At 39.0% G+C, this 19,171-nt stretch overlaps 1 protein-coding gene across 4 annotated transcripts in view; it reads right to left on the reverse strand.

Annotated features, from left to right (window-relative positions):
* Nucleotides 1–1,998: 1,998 nt before the first annotated feature.
* U2SURP (U2 snRNP associated SURP domain containing) overlaps nucleotides 1,999–19,171 on the reverse strand; it is a 46,160-nt gene continuing 28,987 nt past the window's right edge. For all 4 annotated transcript variants that reach the window (XM_049785879.1, XM_049785878.1, XM_049785877.1 and 1 more), the window contains 12 exons: nucleotides 17,975–18,137; nucleotides 17,527–17,606; nucleotides 16,237–16,324; nucleotides 15,533–15,655; nucleotides 14,436–14,592; nucleotides 12,913–13,008; nucleotides 11,965–12,031; nucleotides 8,657–8,816; nucleotides 6,780–6,890; nucleotides 4,500–4,618; nucleotides 3,290–3,466; nucleotides 1,999–2,240 (listed from right to left, as the gene is read on the reverse strand). In XM_049785879.1, coding sequence (XP_049641836.1) covers nucleotides 2,102–2,240; nucleotides 3,290–3,466; nucleotides 4,500–4,618; nucleotides 6,780–6,890; nucleotides 8,657–8,816; nucleotides 11,965–12,031; nucleotides 12,913–13,008; nucleotides 14,436–14,592; nucleotides 15,533–15,655; nucleotides 16,237–16,324; nucleotides 17,527–17,606; nucleotides 17,975–18,137 — 1,480 coding nt within the window. In that variant the 3' untranslated portion in view covers nucleotides 1,999–2,101. The remainder of the gene's footprint in view (nucleotides 2,241–3,289; nucleotides 3,467–4,499; nucleotides 4,619–6,779; nucleotides 6,891–8,656; nucleotides 8,817–11,964; nucleotides 12,032–12,912; nucleotides 13,009–14,435; nucleotides 14,593–15,532; nucleotides 15,656–16,236; nucleotides 16,325–17,526; nucleotides 17,607–17,974; nucleotides 18,138–19,171) is intronic.

Raw genomic sequence — 19,171 nt, forward strand, 5'->3', positions numbered from 1 at the left:
TCTGAGCAATGTCTAGGAATTAACATTTCCTAATGGCATGAACAAACATAAAATTGGGACTGGCGAGGTGGAGGTAAGGTGTCTGCCTTGCAAGCGCTAGCCAAGGAAGGACCATGGTTCGATCCCCCAGCATCCCATATGGTCCCCCCAAGCCAGGGGCAATTTCTGAGTGCTTAGCCAGGAGTAACCCCTGAGCATCAAACGGGTGTGGCCGGAAACGCCAAAAAAAAAAAAAAAAAACCTCAAGCTATTCTGCATATTTAAAAGAAGCTCTAAGAAAAATAATGTAGCAGTTTTCAAAAACTAAAGTAGGTTTACCTAGACAATATATACCTACTCCCCAAATCACAGTACAGCATATTTTATTATGATAAAGTGAAATTAAGGAAAAACAACTTGAAAAGTTGAACTAGTACAGAATAATCCATTAGTATCATTTTCTCCCTTCTGTTAAGTTAAATAAACCACTATATTAAGTGCCAGAATAAACAATAGGAAGAGTCACATCTGGGAGTGTCAGTTAAACACTATACAACCCTTTATTACACTCTATTTACAATATTGGGATTAACATTATAAATATTATACAAGTCTTATTTCTTCCTCATATTCCAATTTTATTCCTGTTTGTGTAATAGATTTCAACACTGCAAATGTTTGCCACCTTACATTTACATATCACTCCATGTTAATTTTTTTAAATTGAACCTAAAATTAAATTAAAAAAACAAAACAAAACAAAACTAGGGGCCGGGAAGGTGGCGCTAGAAGTAAGGTGTCTGCCTTGCAAGCGCTAGTGTAGGATGGACCTCGGGGTCCGATCCCCCGGCGTCCCATATGGTCCCCCCAAGCCAGGGGCGATTTCTGAGCCCATATCCAGGAGTAACCTCTGAGCATCAAACGGGTGTGGCCCAAAAACCAAAACAAAACGAAACAAAACACTAAAGTACTTTAAACAGAACCTTGTAGAAACCTTCTACAGCGGCCTCTGAGGGCCATCAAAAGCAGTTGTGTTTGGATAACTCCTACTAACAAATTTAAAAGATGAACTCAAAGATAGAAATGTCATTTCCCCCTAAAAATAAAAAGTTGCTCAGGACTGAGAGTTGAGTGTATCAATTGAAATGACTTTACTTCTTTGACAAAACATGCCTGTTGAAACCATTTTTAGCCTGGTGGTGCGGTAATGAACACCACGCCACATTCCCCCCCATCTTCTCATCTCTGGGTTCAAACTAGAATATGTAAGAGTATGGTATCGAAGAAAAGGATTGGCAAACCTACCCAATAGTCTCATCTCTTACTTTTTTTTTTCTTTTTGGTTTTTGGGTCACACCCAGCGGCGCTCAGGAGTTGCTCCTGGCTCTGTGCTCAGAAATTGCTCCTGGCAGGCACTGGGGACCATATGGGATGACGGGATTTGAGCCACCATGAAACACCGTCCGTCCTGGATTGGCTGCATGCAAGGCAAACGCCCTACTGCTGTGCTATCTCTCCAGCCCTCATTGTTTACTTTTGAGAAGTCATCTTATTAAGCATAAACTTTAGCTACTAAAATAATGGTGCCTGTAAGATAGACTTATTGTTTCTTAAGTGTTAAGAAACACAACAGAAATGCCAAACTCACTCAGCAGGACTTTACAGGACTTGATGTCACCACTAGAGCAAGGAAACAACATTGTAGTTTTCTGTTCAGATTTTATTTGAAATCTAATTAAAATTGTCAAAGCTACAAAAAAGGGAAAAGACATCTGTATTATTTTTGCTAAGTCACAACATCCTAAAACAAAATACTACTACTGCCAAGAGATCCATTATACACATTTTTGATGAAATTCAATAGCACAATAGAAATTTTATCTTGAGAAACAGCCACAATGAAAGTAATTTATACAATATAAAACAACGACAGGTCTACAGATGCAGTTACTCGTGAGTACACACATGCATTCACAAACAAACAAAAACCCCAGGAATGCTTTCATTGGATTTTTTTTGTTTCCTTTTTGTTTTTGTTTTTAAAAAAAAAAAAAAAAACAGACTGTTCGGGCACAAAACAAAGCCGCATTTCCAGTAAGTGACAACATCTTAAAAACTTCTGTCAGTGCTTGTTTTTCTTTGACTTTTTATGAGACCTGTGTGGAGATCGGGACTGGGATCTGGATTTCTTCCCTGACTTTTTAGGGGATCTAGACCTTGATCGCCTAGACCGTTTAGGGGTCCTTGAACCAGATGGAGATCTGAGGAAAGAAACAAAAACAATTCATCAATACATTCACATGATCCGAAATGACTACCATTCAATCATCTAAAATGATCTTTCAGAGGAACAGGATACCCACTGAAACAGCCTACTGTACCCAGGTATGCACACATTCTCTGAACAGAAAATGAGTCCTCAGGGACTTTCATGTATGACTGAGCTTGGAACTGGCCACTACTCAGTGGTCAAGGAAGCTGAATTTTAAACAAGTCCTTCCAGTTACTGATACTACAAAATTTTGAACCTCTGAATCTAATCTAGAAGTTAAAATTTAAAATGGCATAAAATCATTCACAGAAGTTAAAAACAGGAGGCTTGTAGCCTGTCTTCTTAAGGGGGAAAAAGTGCCAACCACTATACAATCATCCAAGAACATCGCTGAGAACGTCATGGGGAGATAGATACTGGTGCCATTTAAAAAAGCAGAAAGCTATTGACTTTATGAAGGTTTTACTAAAAAAAAAAAAAGCTAATAAGAACTTCTACATCCATTTAGTTCAAGAAAATTATTTACTATAAAATCAAAATAAATAAAAATGTTTAAACCACTTTTCTGGAACACAGAAAAAGCACATAAATTATAGGGAAGAACTGATAGTTATAGTCATTATTTTCAGAGTCTTGTGAAATTACTTGAGAATAATGAAAAGGGTTGTTTAAAGGAAGAATGTACTTTCAATCTTGACACAAACCAAAGGGCATTCTACAGAAACAAAAATATAGAAAGAAAAGTAAGGTAGCTATACTATTCTGTGGAATCCACACTGGATGTGGTTAAAATACCTAGCTGGTCTTTACTGTAGGCTATTTGGGTTTCTTTGATCAAAAGAGGACAGGACAAGGTCAGCAAAGTGGGAAGCAATAATCAAAAATGAAACTAAATCTCTTTGGCTTTCTGATCCTAAAATTAAAAAAAAAAAAATTAAACAAAAAAAGCTAAGCGGCTGCCAACCAAATTTTCAAAAGCTAGTAGAACAAACAAGGCAAGTGGCACCTGAAGTGTTACCCCAAAATAAGTTGGTTTACCTTTTGGCCTTTTTGCTAACGTCTCTAGGAGAGTCTTTGTGAGATGACCGAGACCGGGAGCTTTCTTTATGAGATCTCTCTGAACGCTCTGACCGCTCCGATTTGGGTGATGGGGATTTCACTCGTCTACCACTGCTACTCCGAGATGGGCTAGGGGATGTGCTGTGTCGCCTTTTCCTATGGAACAAAGCCCCCAAACATCCCAGGAGTGAGCCAAGGATCAGATACCCATCTTTTTTTTCTACTAAACTTCATTCCTACCAGTTTACCCTAACTTTGTTAATATTATTTCCCAACATTCAAAGCCCTCAAGATCAAGAACTTGTTAAAGATAGATCAATGGAGGCAAAAATTAAATTTGACTAAACTGGTTCTTCTTTTCCTATATGAGATCGTATTGGGTTAAGGTCTCTAATTAGTCTTTAATGTTAATTTTCTGAGCTTTGATTATGATTGTGAAAGAAAATGGGGCATCACACTGCTAAGTGACTCTTAAAAGGCTGGGAGAAAAGGAAAAGAGGTGGAAGAAAATAAAGCCAAAGCAGAACTATTGTTAACATTTGAATGTGGGTGAAGAATGGTATAGAATATCATTCCTGAGACATTCCAAAAGTTTCAAATAGTAATTCAATACAGTATTAATATTTTTAAACTAATGTGACTTATTTAAAACAATGTGTAGAATGAATGAACCAGAAATCATTTTTGGCATCTATTTGGTTTTTTGTAAAGAAAACCATACTTCTATTAACTGAAGCAACTTTCTCTAAAATTAGACATTTACAAAATTCACAGAACTATGTGTACTGGAAGTACGGAACTCAAACCTATGTATATTATCTTCTCTTCATGCAGCAATGAGAAATTTAAGCTGGCAGCCTCAGCACATAACACTGGAAGAAATGCTTATACTGAGGCCAATGGAAGATCTAGCAAGAAGCTGCGTTATTTAAGCCCTGGGCTAGATACTTCATTCAGTAACTCAACTCCCACACTGAATTAAAGCTAAGGTAGCATATGAACCGTGTAAAGGAACGGTGTCCCTGTTAACCAGGCCAAGTGCCAACTGCCCCATTTCTCAGCTAGCTCTGCCTCCTACAGGCAGGAGCCAAACATGTTTATGTGGAAAAAGTATTGTTTATCAGGAATGAAGGTACAAAGTAAAATGACACTCAAATCCTAAAGCCCAAATCAGCAGAAAGAGAGCTACCTTTCTTTCCTCGTCGGAGTGCATTCATCTTTTTCCTTTTTGTCTTTAGATCGAGATTCCAATTTTTCTTTATCTTTCTTATCTCTTTCTCGTTCTCGTTCTAATTCTTTCTCTTTCTCCTGTTCATTTTTAAAAAGAAAGAATATTTGGTTATCGAGAGAGAAAAAAACCAGCCTGGGTCGATCTAATTTATGTAACCTTAGGTAATATTTAATTCTTTTTGTTATTTTTTTCAATTATGACACCAGGTAAACCTTTTAAAAAATAAACTGTTCTTTCAAAAATGTTTAGTTATTTCTTTTTCCTTTTTTTTTGTTTTTGGGCCACACCTAGTGACACTCAGGAGTTACTCCTGGATATGGGCTCAGAAATCGCCCCTGGCTTGGGGGACTATATGGGATGCCGGGGTATCAAACAGCAGTCTGCCCTGGGTCAGCAGATGCAAGGCAAATGCCCTATTGCTGCAATACCACTCCAGCAGGGTGTTTGCCCTGCAAGCAGCCGACACAGGATGAACCCGGGTTCAATCTCCGGCACCCTGTATGGTCCCCTGAGCCTTCCAGGAGTGATTTCTGAGCATGGAGCCAGGAGTAACCCGAGTGCTGCCCGGTGTGACCCCAAAACAAACAAAAAGAAAAAAGAAAAAAAAAGAAAAGGGGGCCAGAGAGATAGCACACAGGTAGGGCGTTTGTTCCCCTTGCACGCAGCCGACCTAGGATGAACAGTGGTCCGAATCCCAACATCCTATATGGTCCCTGTGCCTGCCAGAGCAATTTCTGAGCACAGAGCCTGGAATAACCTGAGTGCCGCGAGTGTGACCCAAAAACCAAAAAAGAATATACAAAAAAGTCCTGGAGATAGCATAGCGGCATTTGCCTTGCAAGCAGCCGACTCAGGACCAAAGGTGGTTGGTTCGAATCCCGGTGTCCCATATGGTCCCCCCGGTGCCTGCCAGGAGCTATTTCTGAGCAGACAACCAGGAGTAACCCCTGAGCAATGCTGGGTGTGGCCCAAAAAACAAAATAAAAACAAACAAACAAAATATAAGTCCTATTAAAGTTTTTTTTTTGATTTGGGGGCCACAACTGGTGGTACTCACGGGTATCTCCTAGCTCTGTGTTCAGAAATTACTCCTGGAAAGCTCGGGTGACCATATGAGATGTTGGGGATCAAACCCAGGTTGGCTGCATGCAAGACAAATGCCCTACCTGCTGTTCTATAGCTCCAGCCAACAGTCATTTTGTATACTTGTACTGAGTGATAGACATACTAGTGACAGAGTTTTAAAAATTTACTAAGTGCTTGCTAAGAAATTACTACTTTTCAGAAATAAGTTCATGTCAGTCTTTAAAACATCCCTCAAAATAATACTATTTTTTTTTTGTGTGTGTGTGTGGTTTTTGGGTCACACCCAGCAGTGCTCAGGGGTTATTCCTGGCTCCAGGCTCAGAAATTGTTCCTGGCAGGCACGAGGGACCATATGGGACGCCGGGATTCAAACCGATGACCTCCTGCATGAAAGGCAAACGCCTTACCTCCATGCTATCTCTCCGGCCCCAATAATACTATTTTTAGTCTCAAGATGAAAAGATAAGAAAAATGAGATTCAAAAGGTAAAGTAGGAACCCATGGGTCATCATGATGAAGTCAGACAAGCCACAGTGCCAGAGTGCCACCTTTCCACTTTAAAAGAATAAACATTCCCCACCCAAAGAAAGAAAAGACTATGATTAAGGAATAGCTCAGACTGGGTGCTAGCTTCATATTCAGGATGTTTAGGCTCCATTATTGAAATGTGTGGTTCACTAAGCACTGTCAAGTGTGGTCAAAAAACAAAATAGGGGCCGAAGAGATAGCACAGCTACAAGGCATTTGCCTTGCATGAGGCTGACCCATGACAGACCTGGTTTGATTCTGGAACCCCATATGGGTTGCCAGGAGAGATTCCTGAGCACCGAGCCAGGAGTAACCCAAGTATTGCCGGTATGGTCCAAAAGAAATTAAAGAAATAAACTGTGTTAAAAAAACAAACAAAGGACAAAAAACAACAACAACAACACCCTAAACTTGGGTTTTACAGGACCTGAGAGGTAGTACAAGTGGTGACAAACGTCAATGTCCCAAATTATTGACCAGAAGTCACCATTTATGCATCCAAGCCTAGAAACTTAAAAATATATTTTCTTCTTAAGTATATAAATATATTCTCTATTTAGCTCAACAAATAATTAGAAGTGAAAATTATGAAGAGAAAATGCACAAACTGAGCTCAGCCCTTACCCGCTGGAGCAGCTTATCTCGGTAGTGTTCAACTTGCTCTTGAAAGCTTTGGCCTGGTTTTTTTGGTCTTTTTCCAGATTCCAATTCATCTTGAAACTTCATAACTTTAAGCTGTGGAAAGAAACGATTATTTTTTTTATCACTCATCCCCCTCTTTGCTCCTTTTTTCTTAAAAATTCTTCAAAAAAGCACTTGAAAGTAAAATAGAAATACAAAGGCTAGAAAGATAGTACAGCAGGTAAGGCACCTGCCTTGCACATAGCTGATCTGGGATCAATTGCTGGCATCCTATATGGACGTCACACAGTACTAGGACTGATTAGTAAGTTCACGGCCAGAAATAAACCCTGAGCATTTCCAGGTGTTGCCCAAAGACCAATACCAAAAACAAACAAGTAAATAAAAATAAATGGTTATGGCCTCACAGTTTAACCTCATCCAAAGGCCACTTCTACAAAATATAAGAGAACAGGCAGGCTCCCAGCACAAATGGGATGAGAACCCTAAAATACTGATGTCATAAGCTATGTCTGTGCCCTTATGAACTGACTTGTTCTCCCAACACAAGAAATATGAGTTTGATGAAGAAAAACAACCCTATTAGAGCCAAGCACATAAAAAGCATGGCCCACCAGGAACCAGTGCCACATACCAGGCCCAATTCAGATAGTTTTTTTTTCCTCCAATAGAAGTGTTATTTCCTAATTTTTAACTTCTTAAAAATTTCTTTTTGGAGAAAACTGGGAGAATGTGTTTGGGGCAGTGTTCAGGTGACCATAAGTGGTGGCAGGGACTCTCACCCCTATTCTACAGATCTCTGGTACTGCTTCAATATCTATCAATCTCAACACACATTCTAGAATGTTCACTAACCCTTTTCTACCTAATTCAGTCAGGGTCATTATATTACTTTGTTTTTCAAGTATAAGATTCTCTTCCTGGGGCCGGAGAGATAGCACAGCGATCGGGCATTTGCCTTGCAAGCGGCTGACCAAAGACCAAAGGTAGTTCAAATCCCAGCATCCCAAATGGTCCCCCGTGCCTGCCAGGAGCAATTTCTGAGCAGAAAGTGAGGAGTAACCCCTGAGCGCTGCCAGGTTTGACTCAAAAACCAAAAACAAAACAAAAAAACTTCTCTTCCTTTCTTAAAGTCTGAAGTTTGGGGTGTAGGGGGCTGGAGAGATAGTACAGAAGGCAAGGTCATTTCCATGCATGGGATCAACGTGGGTTCAATCCCCAGCACCTCATGTTTTCCCAACTGTGATTGATCCCTGAACAGTCAGGAGTAACCCCTGAGCATCAGGGATAGCCCATAAAGAAAAACCAAAAAAGTAAATAAAAGTGAAGGTTTTGTAAACTTCGATAATTATATTTTAATATAAAGAGTGAGAAAGGAGGATGTAAAACACCTGAGTCCACCAGTTGTGGACTTGAGTTAATATATGTCATTTTAAAAAATATATGCTAATTTTTACAAAATCATGAACCAGGGACAGAGAAGCATAAGCTTTCAACTCTAAGTCTCCCTCCCTGTCCAAACACCTTTGGTTAAGGAAGAGTTAACAAAGGGAAGACAAAGTGGACTGAGATACTATTAGGTGCTGATTATCTTTACCCATTTCGGGTTCTCTCTCAACACTACAGGAAAGCAGAGGCTTAGAACGAGAAGGCTATAATGACAACTAAATATATATTATATATAAAAGGACATCACTATAATGACAATACTTGGGGAGAGATAGCAAAGAGACAGGGAGCAACAGCCAGCACAGGCAGGTGTAGGAAGGAAACCGGAGGCAGAAATGCAAGCAAACTGGGCAGAAACAAGGCTTCTGCACCAGCAGCAGGTAGATCTTTAACCCTACTTCCACACTAACCTCAATCTCACGAAGTTTAGCTCGTTTTTCCTCACTCATTTCAGAGTACTTCGAGAACTTTGACTCTGGCATTTCCTCTTTGATCGGATTAGAGTACAGGTGATGCTCCTCAGATTTGGAACTTTGAGTATCTTCTTCATCCTCACTTTCTTCTTCTTGACTTTAGAAATAAGAATACAATGTATGTCAAAGCAACCGGAAAAAGAACAAAATAAAACAAAAAAAGTGAAGAGCTGACAATCACTGCTAGAATAGTACTATACAATCCTCTTGAAGTACAATGAAAGACTTCCAAAAAAATAAAGTAAGTCACTTAATCAAAGACTGGGCATTGTGTATGTATATTATACAGAAATTCAACACTGGCTTGCCCTTTCAAGTCTTATGTTCTCTCTCAAACACTTGCTTCTCTGTTTGTCTCTTTACTTGCATGTTTACTCTCTTAAATCTATGTTCTCCGTTGAACCTGGATTCCTTTCCTTACTCCTTCACATCTTTCTAAGTAATTTTGGTTTAGTTTTTGTTTGGTTTTGGGCCACACCCATTGACCCTCAGGGGTTACTCCTGGCTATACTCTCAGAAATCACTCCTGGCTTGGGGGGGGGGGGACCAAATGGGATACCAGGGGGATCAAACCGTGGTCCGTCCTAGGCTAGCACTTGCAAGGCAGACGCCTTACCTCTAGTGCCACCGCTCTGGCCCTTTAAGTAAATTTTGTTCAATAAAAACTCCCTTGCTTCACAAAAAGAGAAATCCACAACTTGAAACCCAAACACGTTCATATACATCAAATTAATTACTGAAATTTTGTTTCAAAGCACTTCCAGAGCACTTTCATATTTCTGCCACAATTAAAATCACTAGTCACCCAGTGATGCTCCGGGGTTACTCCTGGCTATGCGTTCAGAAATCGCTCCTGACTTGGGGGACCATATGGGACACAGGAGAATCAAACTGCAGTTCGCCCTAGGCTAGCACATGCAAGCAGAGACACTTTACACCCTGCGCCATCACTCCCTAAAATCACTAGTTTTAAATAGCAGTTCCTATCAAAAACTATTTTGGATCCAGCCACTAGAGAGCAACAGTGAGACACAAAAAACAGGAACAAGGACTAGAAAATTGTAGATGAAAAGTATTATTTTCCTTGCAAGTACATTCAACATTATTTATATTATGTATTTCTCGTGGCCCATTCTACAACCAATTAAAAATGTAATAACACTTGAAACACTAACAAAATACATTTATGTATATAAAAACAGAAATAAAACTATATATATATATATATATATATATATATATATATATTGAGTTCTGCAATGGCTTTTCCGCTTTCTTTACTCTAAATTATTTGAGTAGTCTCATCTTACACCGGTGATTCTACGTGGTAAATTAAAATACTAATTACAGATATAATAATGATAAAATAAAATCACCATCTAAGAGCAAGCTGTTTCCAAGTCCTATATTCCTAAACAGTCTTAGATTGTTTGGTTTAATCAGCAAACTCCTATTTTGTGCCATCATAACTGATGTTGACTTTGTTCAATCCACAAGCATTCTATAAGGACATCTCTGTGCTGCACTTCCTTCAAAGCTTGGGAAAACCTGTTTTCACATATGCCAATGAATCTCAATTTTTCAACTACTAACAAAGGGCCATACAAATCCCCAAATTTTGCTGAGACAGAGTAATCTCCCCTACTCACTCTCACTTGAAAAGTGTGAAAACCAGAAAGCTCTGCCTTGTGGCTTTGTGTTCTTAATGCCACTCTCCTCCTTTCCATGAGTCATAAAATGACTGCTAGAACAGTTATTTTTATGGGTGTGGCAAAGGGCAGAGTACATGCCTTGCAGATGGAAAGTGCTGGGTTCAATCCTAGACACTTCATGCTCTCTGCCCAGTTAGGTGTGACTCTGGTTACCACCGCAAGAACCTCCTTAAATAGGCACCCACAGTGATTTCTTTAAACAATTTTAAATATTAGGGTCACAGAGATACTAAGAAGTTAAGGCACTTCCTTGCATGCAGTTAATCCCCATTTGAACCCCTGTAGCACCCAAGTTGCTCTGAGCACCACCAGGACTAGTCCAAACCCCTACCCAACCCCAAGAAATAATGTTAAGATGTCTTAGTACTAAAATTTACTAATATGAACCTGCAGTAGAATTTAGGAGCAAGGATGGTGAGCATATATACAGGGAAAGGGCTGGATTAAAGCCTATCACTGCATGGTCCAAAAAGGGCCATGAGAGTAAGACAGTAAAAGGACTTCCTCTGGCTCTGAGCTGCTCAGGAATCCTGTGTAGTCCCAGAAATCAAATTCTGGTCAGCTGTGTGCAAGACCAGTGCCTTAGTTCCTGTACTATCTCTCTAAAAAAGGAGCAGGAATTTCTGTGTCTACATTTAGTTAAAGGCAAAAACAGTTTTGGGTTGATCAGCCAAGAGTAAAATTCAAAACTAAGACCTCCCTGTACTTTAAAGGCAGGATTTTCCGCTTAGTGGTGACACAGCAGTAGGGTGTTTGCTGACCTAGGTCAAACAGCAGCTCGATCCCCCAGCTTCCCATATGGTCCCCTAAGCCAGGAGCAATTTCTGAGCAGTTAACCAGGAGTAACACCTGAGCATCACTAGGTATGGCCCCCCCCAAAACAAACAATAAACAAAGGCATTTCCCCCTTTATATTTCTGAGGTGTTTACTTCTTAAGAACCTAATGGGGGTCAAAGAGATAGTACAACAGTAGGGAGTTTGCCTTACAAGTGGCCAACCCACGACCAATGGTGGTTGGAATCTCGGCATCCCATATGGTCCCCTGTGCCCGCCAGGAGCGATTTCTGAGCAGAGAGCCAGGAGTAACCCTGGGTACTGCTGAGTATGGCCCAAAAACCAAAAAAAAAGAACCTAATGGAATGAATATGATGCTATATTTTTCGTGGCACTGTCCAATGCAAAAAAAAAAAATCATTTCATTCTCATCTTAAAAATCACTTTTTGAGTGTAGCTAAAACAATACTTGATGACAAAGACTGGAAACAAATGCAACTAACCTTCCTATAACTACAAAGTGCAAAACTGTAAGGTAGTGTTGAAAAAATAAACTCAAAAGCAAACTGAAACCAAATGCATTAGACCCGAACGCTCTTTATTCACTACAAAAACAATGCAGATCTCAAAATGATCCTCTTAATAAGCCTTTTAAACACTAAAGTTCTCTTCTTCACTATTATTTCAAGTATAGCTATTAATGAAAAAAAGTGTATATGCAAAATAAGAAACCGTATATTCGAAACTTAGATTCTTACTTTTGATTTTCTTCTTCTTCTGATTCTTCATGCTGGTCAAATAACTCCCACTTAGAGGTTGTTACAGCTGAATGAAAGGAAAAGAGGGGTGTAATTCCATAAGGTATAAGTCAGTAATTTTGCAGTAACACCTTAAAAGCACTGCTTTGGAATTTCAGGGGCAAGTTTCAGGGGCAGTAGGTAGGGCATTTGCCTTGCACACACCACCGACACAGATTCTATCCCCAGTATCCCATAAGGTTCCCTGAGCCCGGCCAGGAGTGATCCCTTAACACAAAGCCAGGAGTAAACCCTAAGCACTGCTGGGTGTGGCCCAAAAAGCAAACAAACAAACAAACAAAAGATTTAAGTTTTAGTTACAGGAGTTTTTTGAGGGTTATTTTTTTTTTGGGGGGGGGGGGGCACACCCAGATGGCTCAGGAGCTACTCCTGGCTCTATGTTCAGAAATCACCCCAAGCAATCACAAAGCAAAACTTAAGTGACTCAAAAGAAAAGACCCATTGGATCTTAGTTTTAAAACATTACAAAACATAAAAGGAACACAACTAATAATTTTGTTACTGGCAGTCACAATAAAGCTTTTAAAGCTTCACTGTTGGAGCCAGAGAGATAGCATGACAGTAGGACCTTTGCCTTGCAAGCAGCCAATCTAGGACAGACGATGGTTCGACTCTCAGCATCCCATGTGGTCCCCGTGTCTGCCAGGAGTGACCCCTGAGTGCTACCAGGTGTGACCCCAAAACCAAAAATAAATAAATAAATAAATAAATCATTAAAAATTAAAAAAATAAAGCTTCGGGGCCGGAGAGATAGCATGGAGCTAAGGTGTTTGTCTGGCATGCAGAAGGACAGCAGTTCGAATCCCAGCATCCCGAGACTGCCAGGTGTGACTCAAAAACCAAACAAATATAAAATAAAGCTTCATTGTTTGCTGTGCTTTTACTCACCCTGTGCTTCCAATTCAGATTCATCAACAGCTTCCCATTTTGAAGGGGCAACTTTAAATATTGGCTCATTCTTCTTTGAATCTTCAGTCGCATCCACTATTAAAAAAAGACAAATTATTAATTAATCGTAAGGATTAGGGAATGGCCAAATTAAATAGTGGGTATTCACCATGTTATTAAAAAATAAAAGAGCTAGGAAGAGGGACCAGAACAATTACATAACAGTAGGGTGTTTGCCTTGCAAGCTGCCAACCCATGACAGACTCAGGTTCAATCACCAGCATCCGACATGGTCCCCAAAGCCTGGCAGGAGTAACCCCTGAGCACAGCCATGTGTGGCCAAAAAATAAATAAAAGAGCCAGGAGATGGCACCAAAGGCTAAAATATTGGTTTTTGCATGTGTGAGCCCCAACTTCAATTCCTAGCACCACATGGCTTTCCAGCACTGTTTAGAAGAGTAACTATACCAGAACTAACTAGTCCATGAGCACCACCAGGTATGGCCCTCCTCCAAAAAAAAAAAAAAAACATTTAAAAAAGTAAAATAAAAGCCACACATGGACTAACCATAGTATAAAGGAACATAATTATAACCACTCTAATTCTCTAACCTGTTGAGAATCAATTTCAAATAGCTTGCTATCAATTCAGAACAAGTTACTTCATGTAAGCAAATTAAGCTACTGTAGTTAAAAAATAGCCATTAACTTTTACCTAATGTTTATAGAGCATATACTTCAATAAAAATGTAATTCAAAATGTACTGAAGTATACGATTTCTAGATCCAAATGTGATGTAGATAACAAAGAAAAACAGCTTATGATTTCAGAAAACTAATAATTTCAGAAAATTAAAACTAAAGAGAACTGGTGGCCATGGGGATAACCCTGGGATTTAGAACGCCTGTACTGCAATCATAAAGGCAACAATTTAATCCCCGGGAAATACCACCACCGGTGCTAAATGCAGCCTGGATGGCTCTGTTGTTTGCATCTGACAGCTGTTTCTGTGACCACTGGTACTCCAAGAAACTTTCTGTTGAATTCTCTTCAGCAAGGTATGCAGAAGCACTGTAATTAAGGGGTGGACCCCCCCCCCAGCATATAACACAGTAACATGTCCCTCGCATCCCAGCAATGAACATTACAACCAAAATATGCTCAAGCACCGCAATTCAGAATGAAACCCATGGCAATCACCATAGTGAAGTGTGCAAGCACCAAAGTCTGGCATGTATGAGCCCAGGCCATTGCAACAAATGGGAGAAAAAGAAACTAATACCAAGATTCTGCAATTACAAATATGACAAGACACAGATTTACCTCTAACTTCCTGATACCTAAAACAAAGTACCAATACTATGAAAGGTCAAAAATCGAAAAATATGACCATAAAGAAAGCCTTTTCAGTGTATTACTGGGTATCTGAATTTTGCAGAGACTGGAAAAGACTGACAATTTAAACAGCTTTCCAATCATCCTGTGTGGAACCTGAAGAGTCTTGGCTGGACTCTGAACTTACGAGGCACTCCATCCAGATCATCATCAAGACTCTTGATGGGGACCCCATCCAGATCATCAATCGGGGCAGCATCAATAGGAATGCCATCCACATCCTCAAGAGGTGCACCATCAAGCTCTTCCTCAATGGGGGCTCCGTCAAGGTCATCGGGTACATCCTGGGAACACAAATGCACAACTATTGTTTTCTTTTGCTTGTTCAACTCATTTCAGTACAAAGGTAATTTGCACTCCAGGCAAACCTGGTAATGTGGGTGGAAACATGAAGAAATGTGGAAACACATAATCTGAATACATCTGATCATCCAGCCTGACAAAGAACCAAGCATCTGTGTATTAAATACTTACTGAGTCTTTCTTTACTGAGTATTATTGATAGTCATTATTGTACAAGAGATTGGGGCTACGATAATGAGCAAAAAGGAGCTTGATCATTCAAGCTATGTAGTTGAGTAAAAAGTAAATACAGAGTAATAAGGGGGAGGAAGAGAAAATCAACACACACTCTCAAGACTATGAGGGTATATTAAACTGCTAGCTTGTAATAAGCTATAAAAGTTTGTTTGTACCTAAGAAGTCAAAGACTAACATGAAATTACTCTTAAACTTAAATCTAAAGGATCTTACGCTAAGAAGAAATGCCAAAGGGGAGACCATGAATACAGATCTGTGGTAGATGCAAAACACTTAACAAAGAAAAAAGTGAACAAGGACAGGAACAGGAAGAAAAGGAGGGCCTTGGAGAAGTAAGTGAACATGTGAACACACGGTAGCTGAACTATGGTAGCAGAAATAAGATTCCAGAAAACTGAGGACTGTCCACATCTCCACTAAAAAAAACGACACTAGGCTCTTGTTTCTCTCTACTAACAGAAACGTTCTCATGATATTATATAATATCCAAATAAAAACAGCCACTAATTTTAGACATAAAAACAAAAACTGAATTTCTGCTGGGCTCCAATGCAACAAAATCCCACTGCTCAAAGATAAACTTAGGTGTTTCTCACAAAGAAATGTCATTTCTCCTCTGTAATAGCCATTCACAGCATTCTCAAAATAGCAATTTTAAATTTGTAAAATATACTCAGTGCCCACCTCTGTTTCCTTTTCTTCAATAATATTTACAAGTCCTAAGAAAATATTTTGCAGCTTGATCAAAAATGGCTCTGGATAAATTGCCCAATCTTCCCATGCTCTGAAGCAAGTCATTACTCGTTGCTAAACAAAAAGGAAAAAAAAGAAACATTACTTGCAGTAATATATCCCAACTTTCAGTTCACAAAAATGATAGTGAGTGATGAACTTTCCAAGCTAACACAATTCCCTTAATTGTCATCCCATAAAGGTGTATTTATTAAATTACAAGTAAGGTATTTTGATTGGCGTTACTTAACATTAGCTAGCAGCGTAAAAAGTAAAAAAGAAAATTGCAGTTTTTACATTGAGGATAAAATGACAAGCTTTAAAAGTTTCTAAAACATGCAAATCAGGCTTTATCTCATGTACTTGATTTTATTTTTATTTAATTTATTGTATATATATATATATTTTTATTTATATTTTTCGTTTTTGGGCCACAGCCGGTGACACTCAGGGATTACTCCTGGCAATGAGCTCAGAAATTTGGCTTTGGGGACCATATGGGACGCCGGGGGATAGAACTGCGGTCTGTCCTGGGTCAGCTGCATGCAAGGCAAATGCCCTACCGCTTGTGCACCACTCCAGCCCCTATCTCATGTATTTTATAAGTGACTCCCAGCTCCTGCCCCTGCTTTAAAATAAAAATAAGTAAAACATACCTTAAAGTTTTCAGATTGCAAATGGCCTTGAATTGTACGATACGTAGCATTGAGGTCTGAAAATATCTGACATAACTTTGTTTCAAAACTGAAATTCAAATAATAATACTTCAACATGATAAGCCAATGAAAAGCCCTCCTGGTCTTAAATTTATATAATTTTTTTTAAAAATCAAGAAATGTTTAAATCTGAAAACTGTAACTGAACTGTTTTAACATCTATAGTTCATTATTTTTCTCCTGCAAAATTCTCGAGTGGACATAATACCCAGTTTCCTTGAATAGCAAGGCTTATACATCTAGAACCCAAACTGTTTTATAAAACAGAAAATAAAAAGTGACTTGATTCAGGCAAAAACAAATATAACAAAACAAAACAAATATCTCAGAAGAACCCACATGCCCAAATTTTCCTTCAGAGTAATAAGTTCCTATAGAAAAATATGCATAATCATAATTCACTAAATGAATACCACACCACAAAGATATGCCTATGGACTGAGTAAGAATTCTGTGATCAATTTAGTCAGATCAGAAAAGGAGTGTGTAGATTAGTTAACACTGCCTTCATTTTTTCTGCTATTACATAAGTATCTAAATGCAATGAAAACTTTTTTTTTTTTTTTTGGTTTTTGGGCCACACCCGTTTGACGCTCAGGGGTTACTCCTGGCTATGTGCTCAGAAATCGCCCCTGGCTTGGGGGGGACCATATGGGATGCCGGGGGATCGAACCGCGGTCCTTCCTTGGCTAGCGCTTGCAAGGCAGACACCTTACCTCCAGCGCCACCTACCCGGCCCCGCAATGAAAACTTTTTAGCCTTTCCTTTCTATCCCATCACCTATATTTGATCATATATTTGATCTATATTGTAAAGAAAATAAATATATAAAAACTTTCCCAAACTCATGATTTAGCTTATTTCACATATGCAATCAAGAAACTTTATAGAGTAGATGGGCCATCTATGGATCATTCTTCATAAGATGTAACTTTTATAACTTCACACTGAGGCTCTGTCCACCTTTGGAAGTTTGTGTTGTCTCAAAAGCATTACTCTCTTCCTTTCTTATACTCTCCCTTTCCTACACCTCAGCACTCTTGAATAAAGCCCATTTTTAATTAAAAAAAAAAAACTTCAGAAATTTCTACAAACTATGAAAGAATTCAACTTAATTATTGGGACATGGCAGTTTGTTAATTAATAAAACAATTCTATTTTCTAAACTTTTCAAATTTACCCTTAATATTTTACTTCAGGAATACTAGATCACATCATCGCCATACTTACAATTTTCTATAATAAGAAGCATTGGCAACTTTGGCTGAGGAGTTGTACAAAACATCAGAAACCAAATATAATCTGGCAATCTAGAATACCAAGAGATTAATAGAATGGATTAAAATGCTTAAAGTAAGCAAGTAATATATCTAAAAAATGTTCACACTGTCATTTTAGATCCAGAGGCATAAGGCTAAAACTACCTCATTGACTAATAAAAACAGAAAAAGCTGTGGAAAACATCATCACCATAGCCATCATGTGGCAGATATAAAATGTGTAATCGGTCAATTCTGTGAACTAACATAAATTTCTCAGGAATGAAAATAAAACTACATAGAACAGATCTGTTCAGGCAGGTTCTTCAAGCAAAAAAATGAAACTAATTTCAATCCAATAGGCAGTCAACTATTACCTACCACTGACTTAGGATTCCACAGAGGAATTCATTTCATACCTTTTTGGGAAGGGGTGTCTTTAAGATGGACAACGACTCAGTAATGCAATCCACTATTTCTTCAGCAGCTTCAGCATTATTAAGACAGAAAACCATTGCATCTCCAATATCATTTTTCCTTGGAGTTAACCCCCGCAAGATTTCTTCTAATTTGTCCCTCTGCCTAAACACAATTTTAACTATAAGCATTTGAAAATATAACTTTCAAATATCATTATATTATTCATGAATTTCTGTTGAAAGGAGGTAAGATGATTCTTAATTAAGACAGTTGCCTCGGTTCCATCTGATTCCATCCCTGACACTGTATCTGGTCCCCCAAGTCCTACAAGGAAAGATCCCTGAGTAGAGTCAGTCCTGAACTTAACAGAGTATAAACACAACCCCTACCCCCAATCCACTCCTACACAAATGTTTGCCTTGCACTTTGCTGGCCCTGGCTTTGGCATAGCTAGGTTCACCTAGAGGAGAGTACAAAGTTACTCTAAGCACTGCTGGGAACATGCCCAACACCAATGCTCTCCCCTACCTCTACACACACACAACCATTCTTAAGACTACACTGTTGTTTCCCAAGTATTAGTATTTTTGAAGTTTGTCAGGAGGATACTTCTGAAACAAAATGAGATCAGTGATTTTTAGCAGACTTTTTCAATGAGAAGCACTTTCCCCACAAGAGTTCTTGAGAGTACCTTCCTGTTTATTCCATTACATGAAAAATAAACTTCATGTTATTTCTTCTCTTTTGAAGGACTCTGTTCCTTTAGCACTCTTACTCAGCATAGAAGACCAAACCAGTCTCCCAGATCTTCCTAAGAAGGACTAGATAGTATTTTAGGCCAGAGTCTCCAGACTAGAGACTTGACTTTGATGCCCCGATACTAAAGAACTTAAATGTAAAGAAAAGTGACATGCGTATGTTCTAATACTCTGTACAGAAAAAAAGGAGTCAGATTTAGCTTGTCGGACAAGTTTGCAAAAGCAGTATCAAATAGGGGTGTAACCCTGGGTCAGCTGAGTGCAAGTCAAGCACCTTACATACTGTGGCTCACTCCACACCCAATAAAATATCTTACGTTTTTATCTCACTGAAACTAACCTTAAGAATTAGAGGCTATGCATTGAATATCTAATCCTGTACACTAGTATTCATTTAGTCAGTGGGGGGGGGGGGGCAGGGGCAGGGACTGAACTCAG

The sequence above is a fragment of the Suncus etruscus genome, chromosome 13 (assembly GCF_024139225.1).
Source record: "Suncus etruscus isolate mSunEtr1 chromosome 13, mSunEtr1.pri.cur, whole genome shotgun sequence".
NCBI classification, from domain to species: Eukaryota; Metazoa; Chordata; class Mammalia; order Eulipotyphla; family Soricidae; genus Suncus; species Suncus etruscus.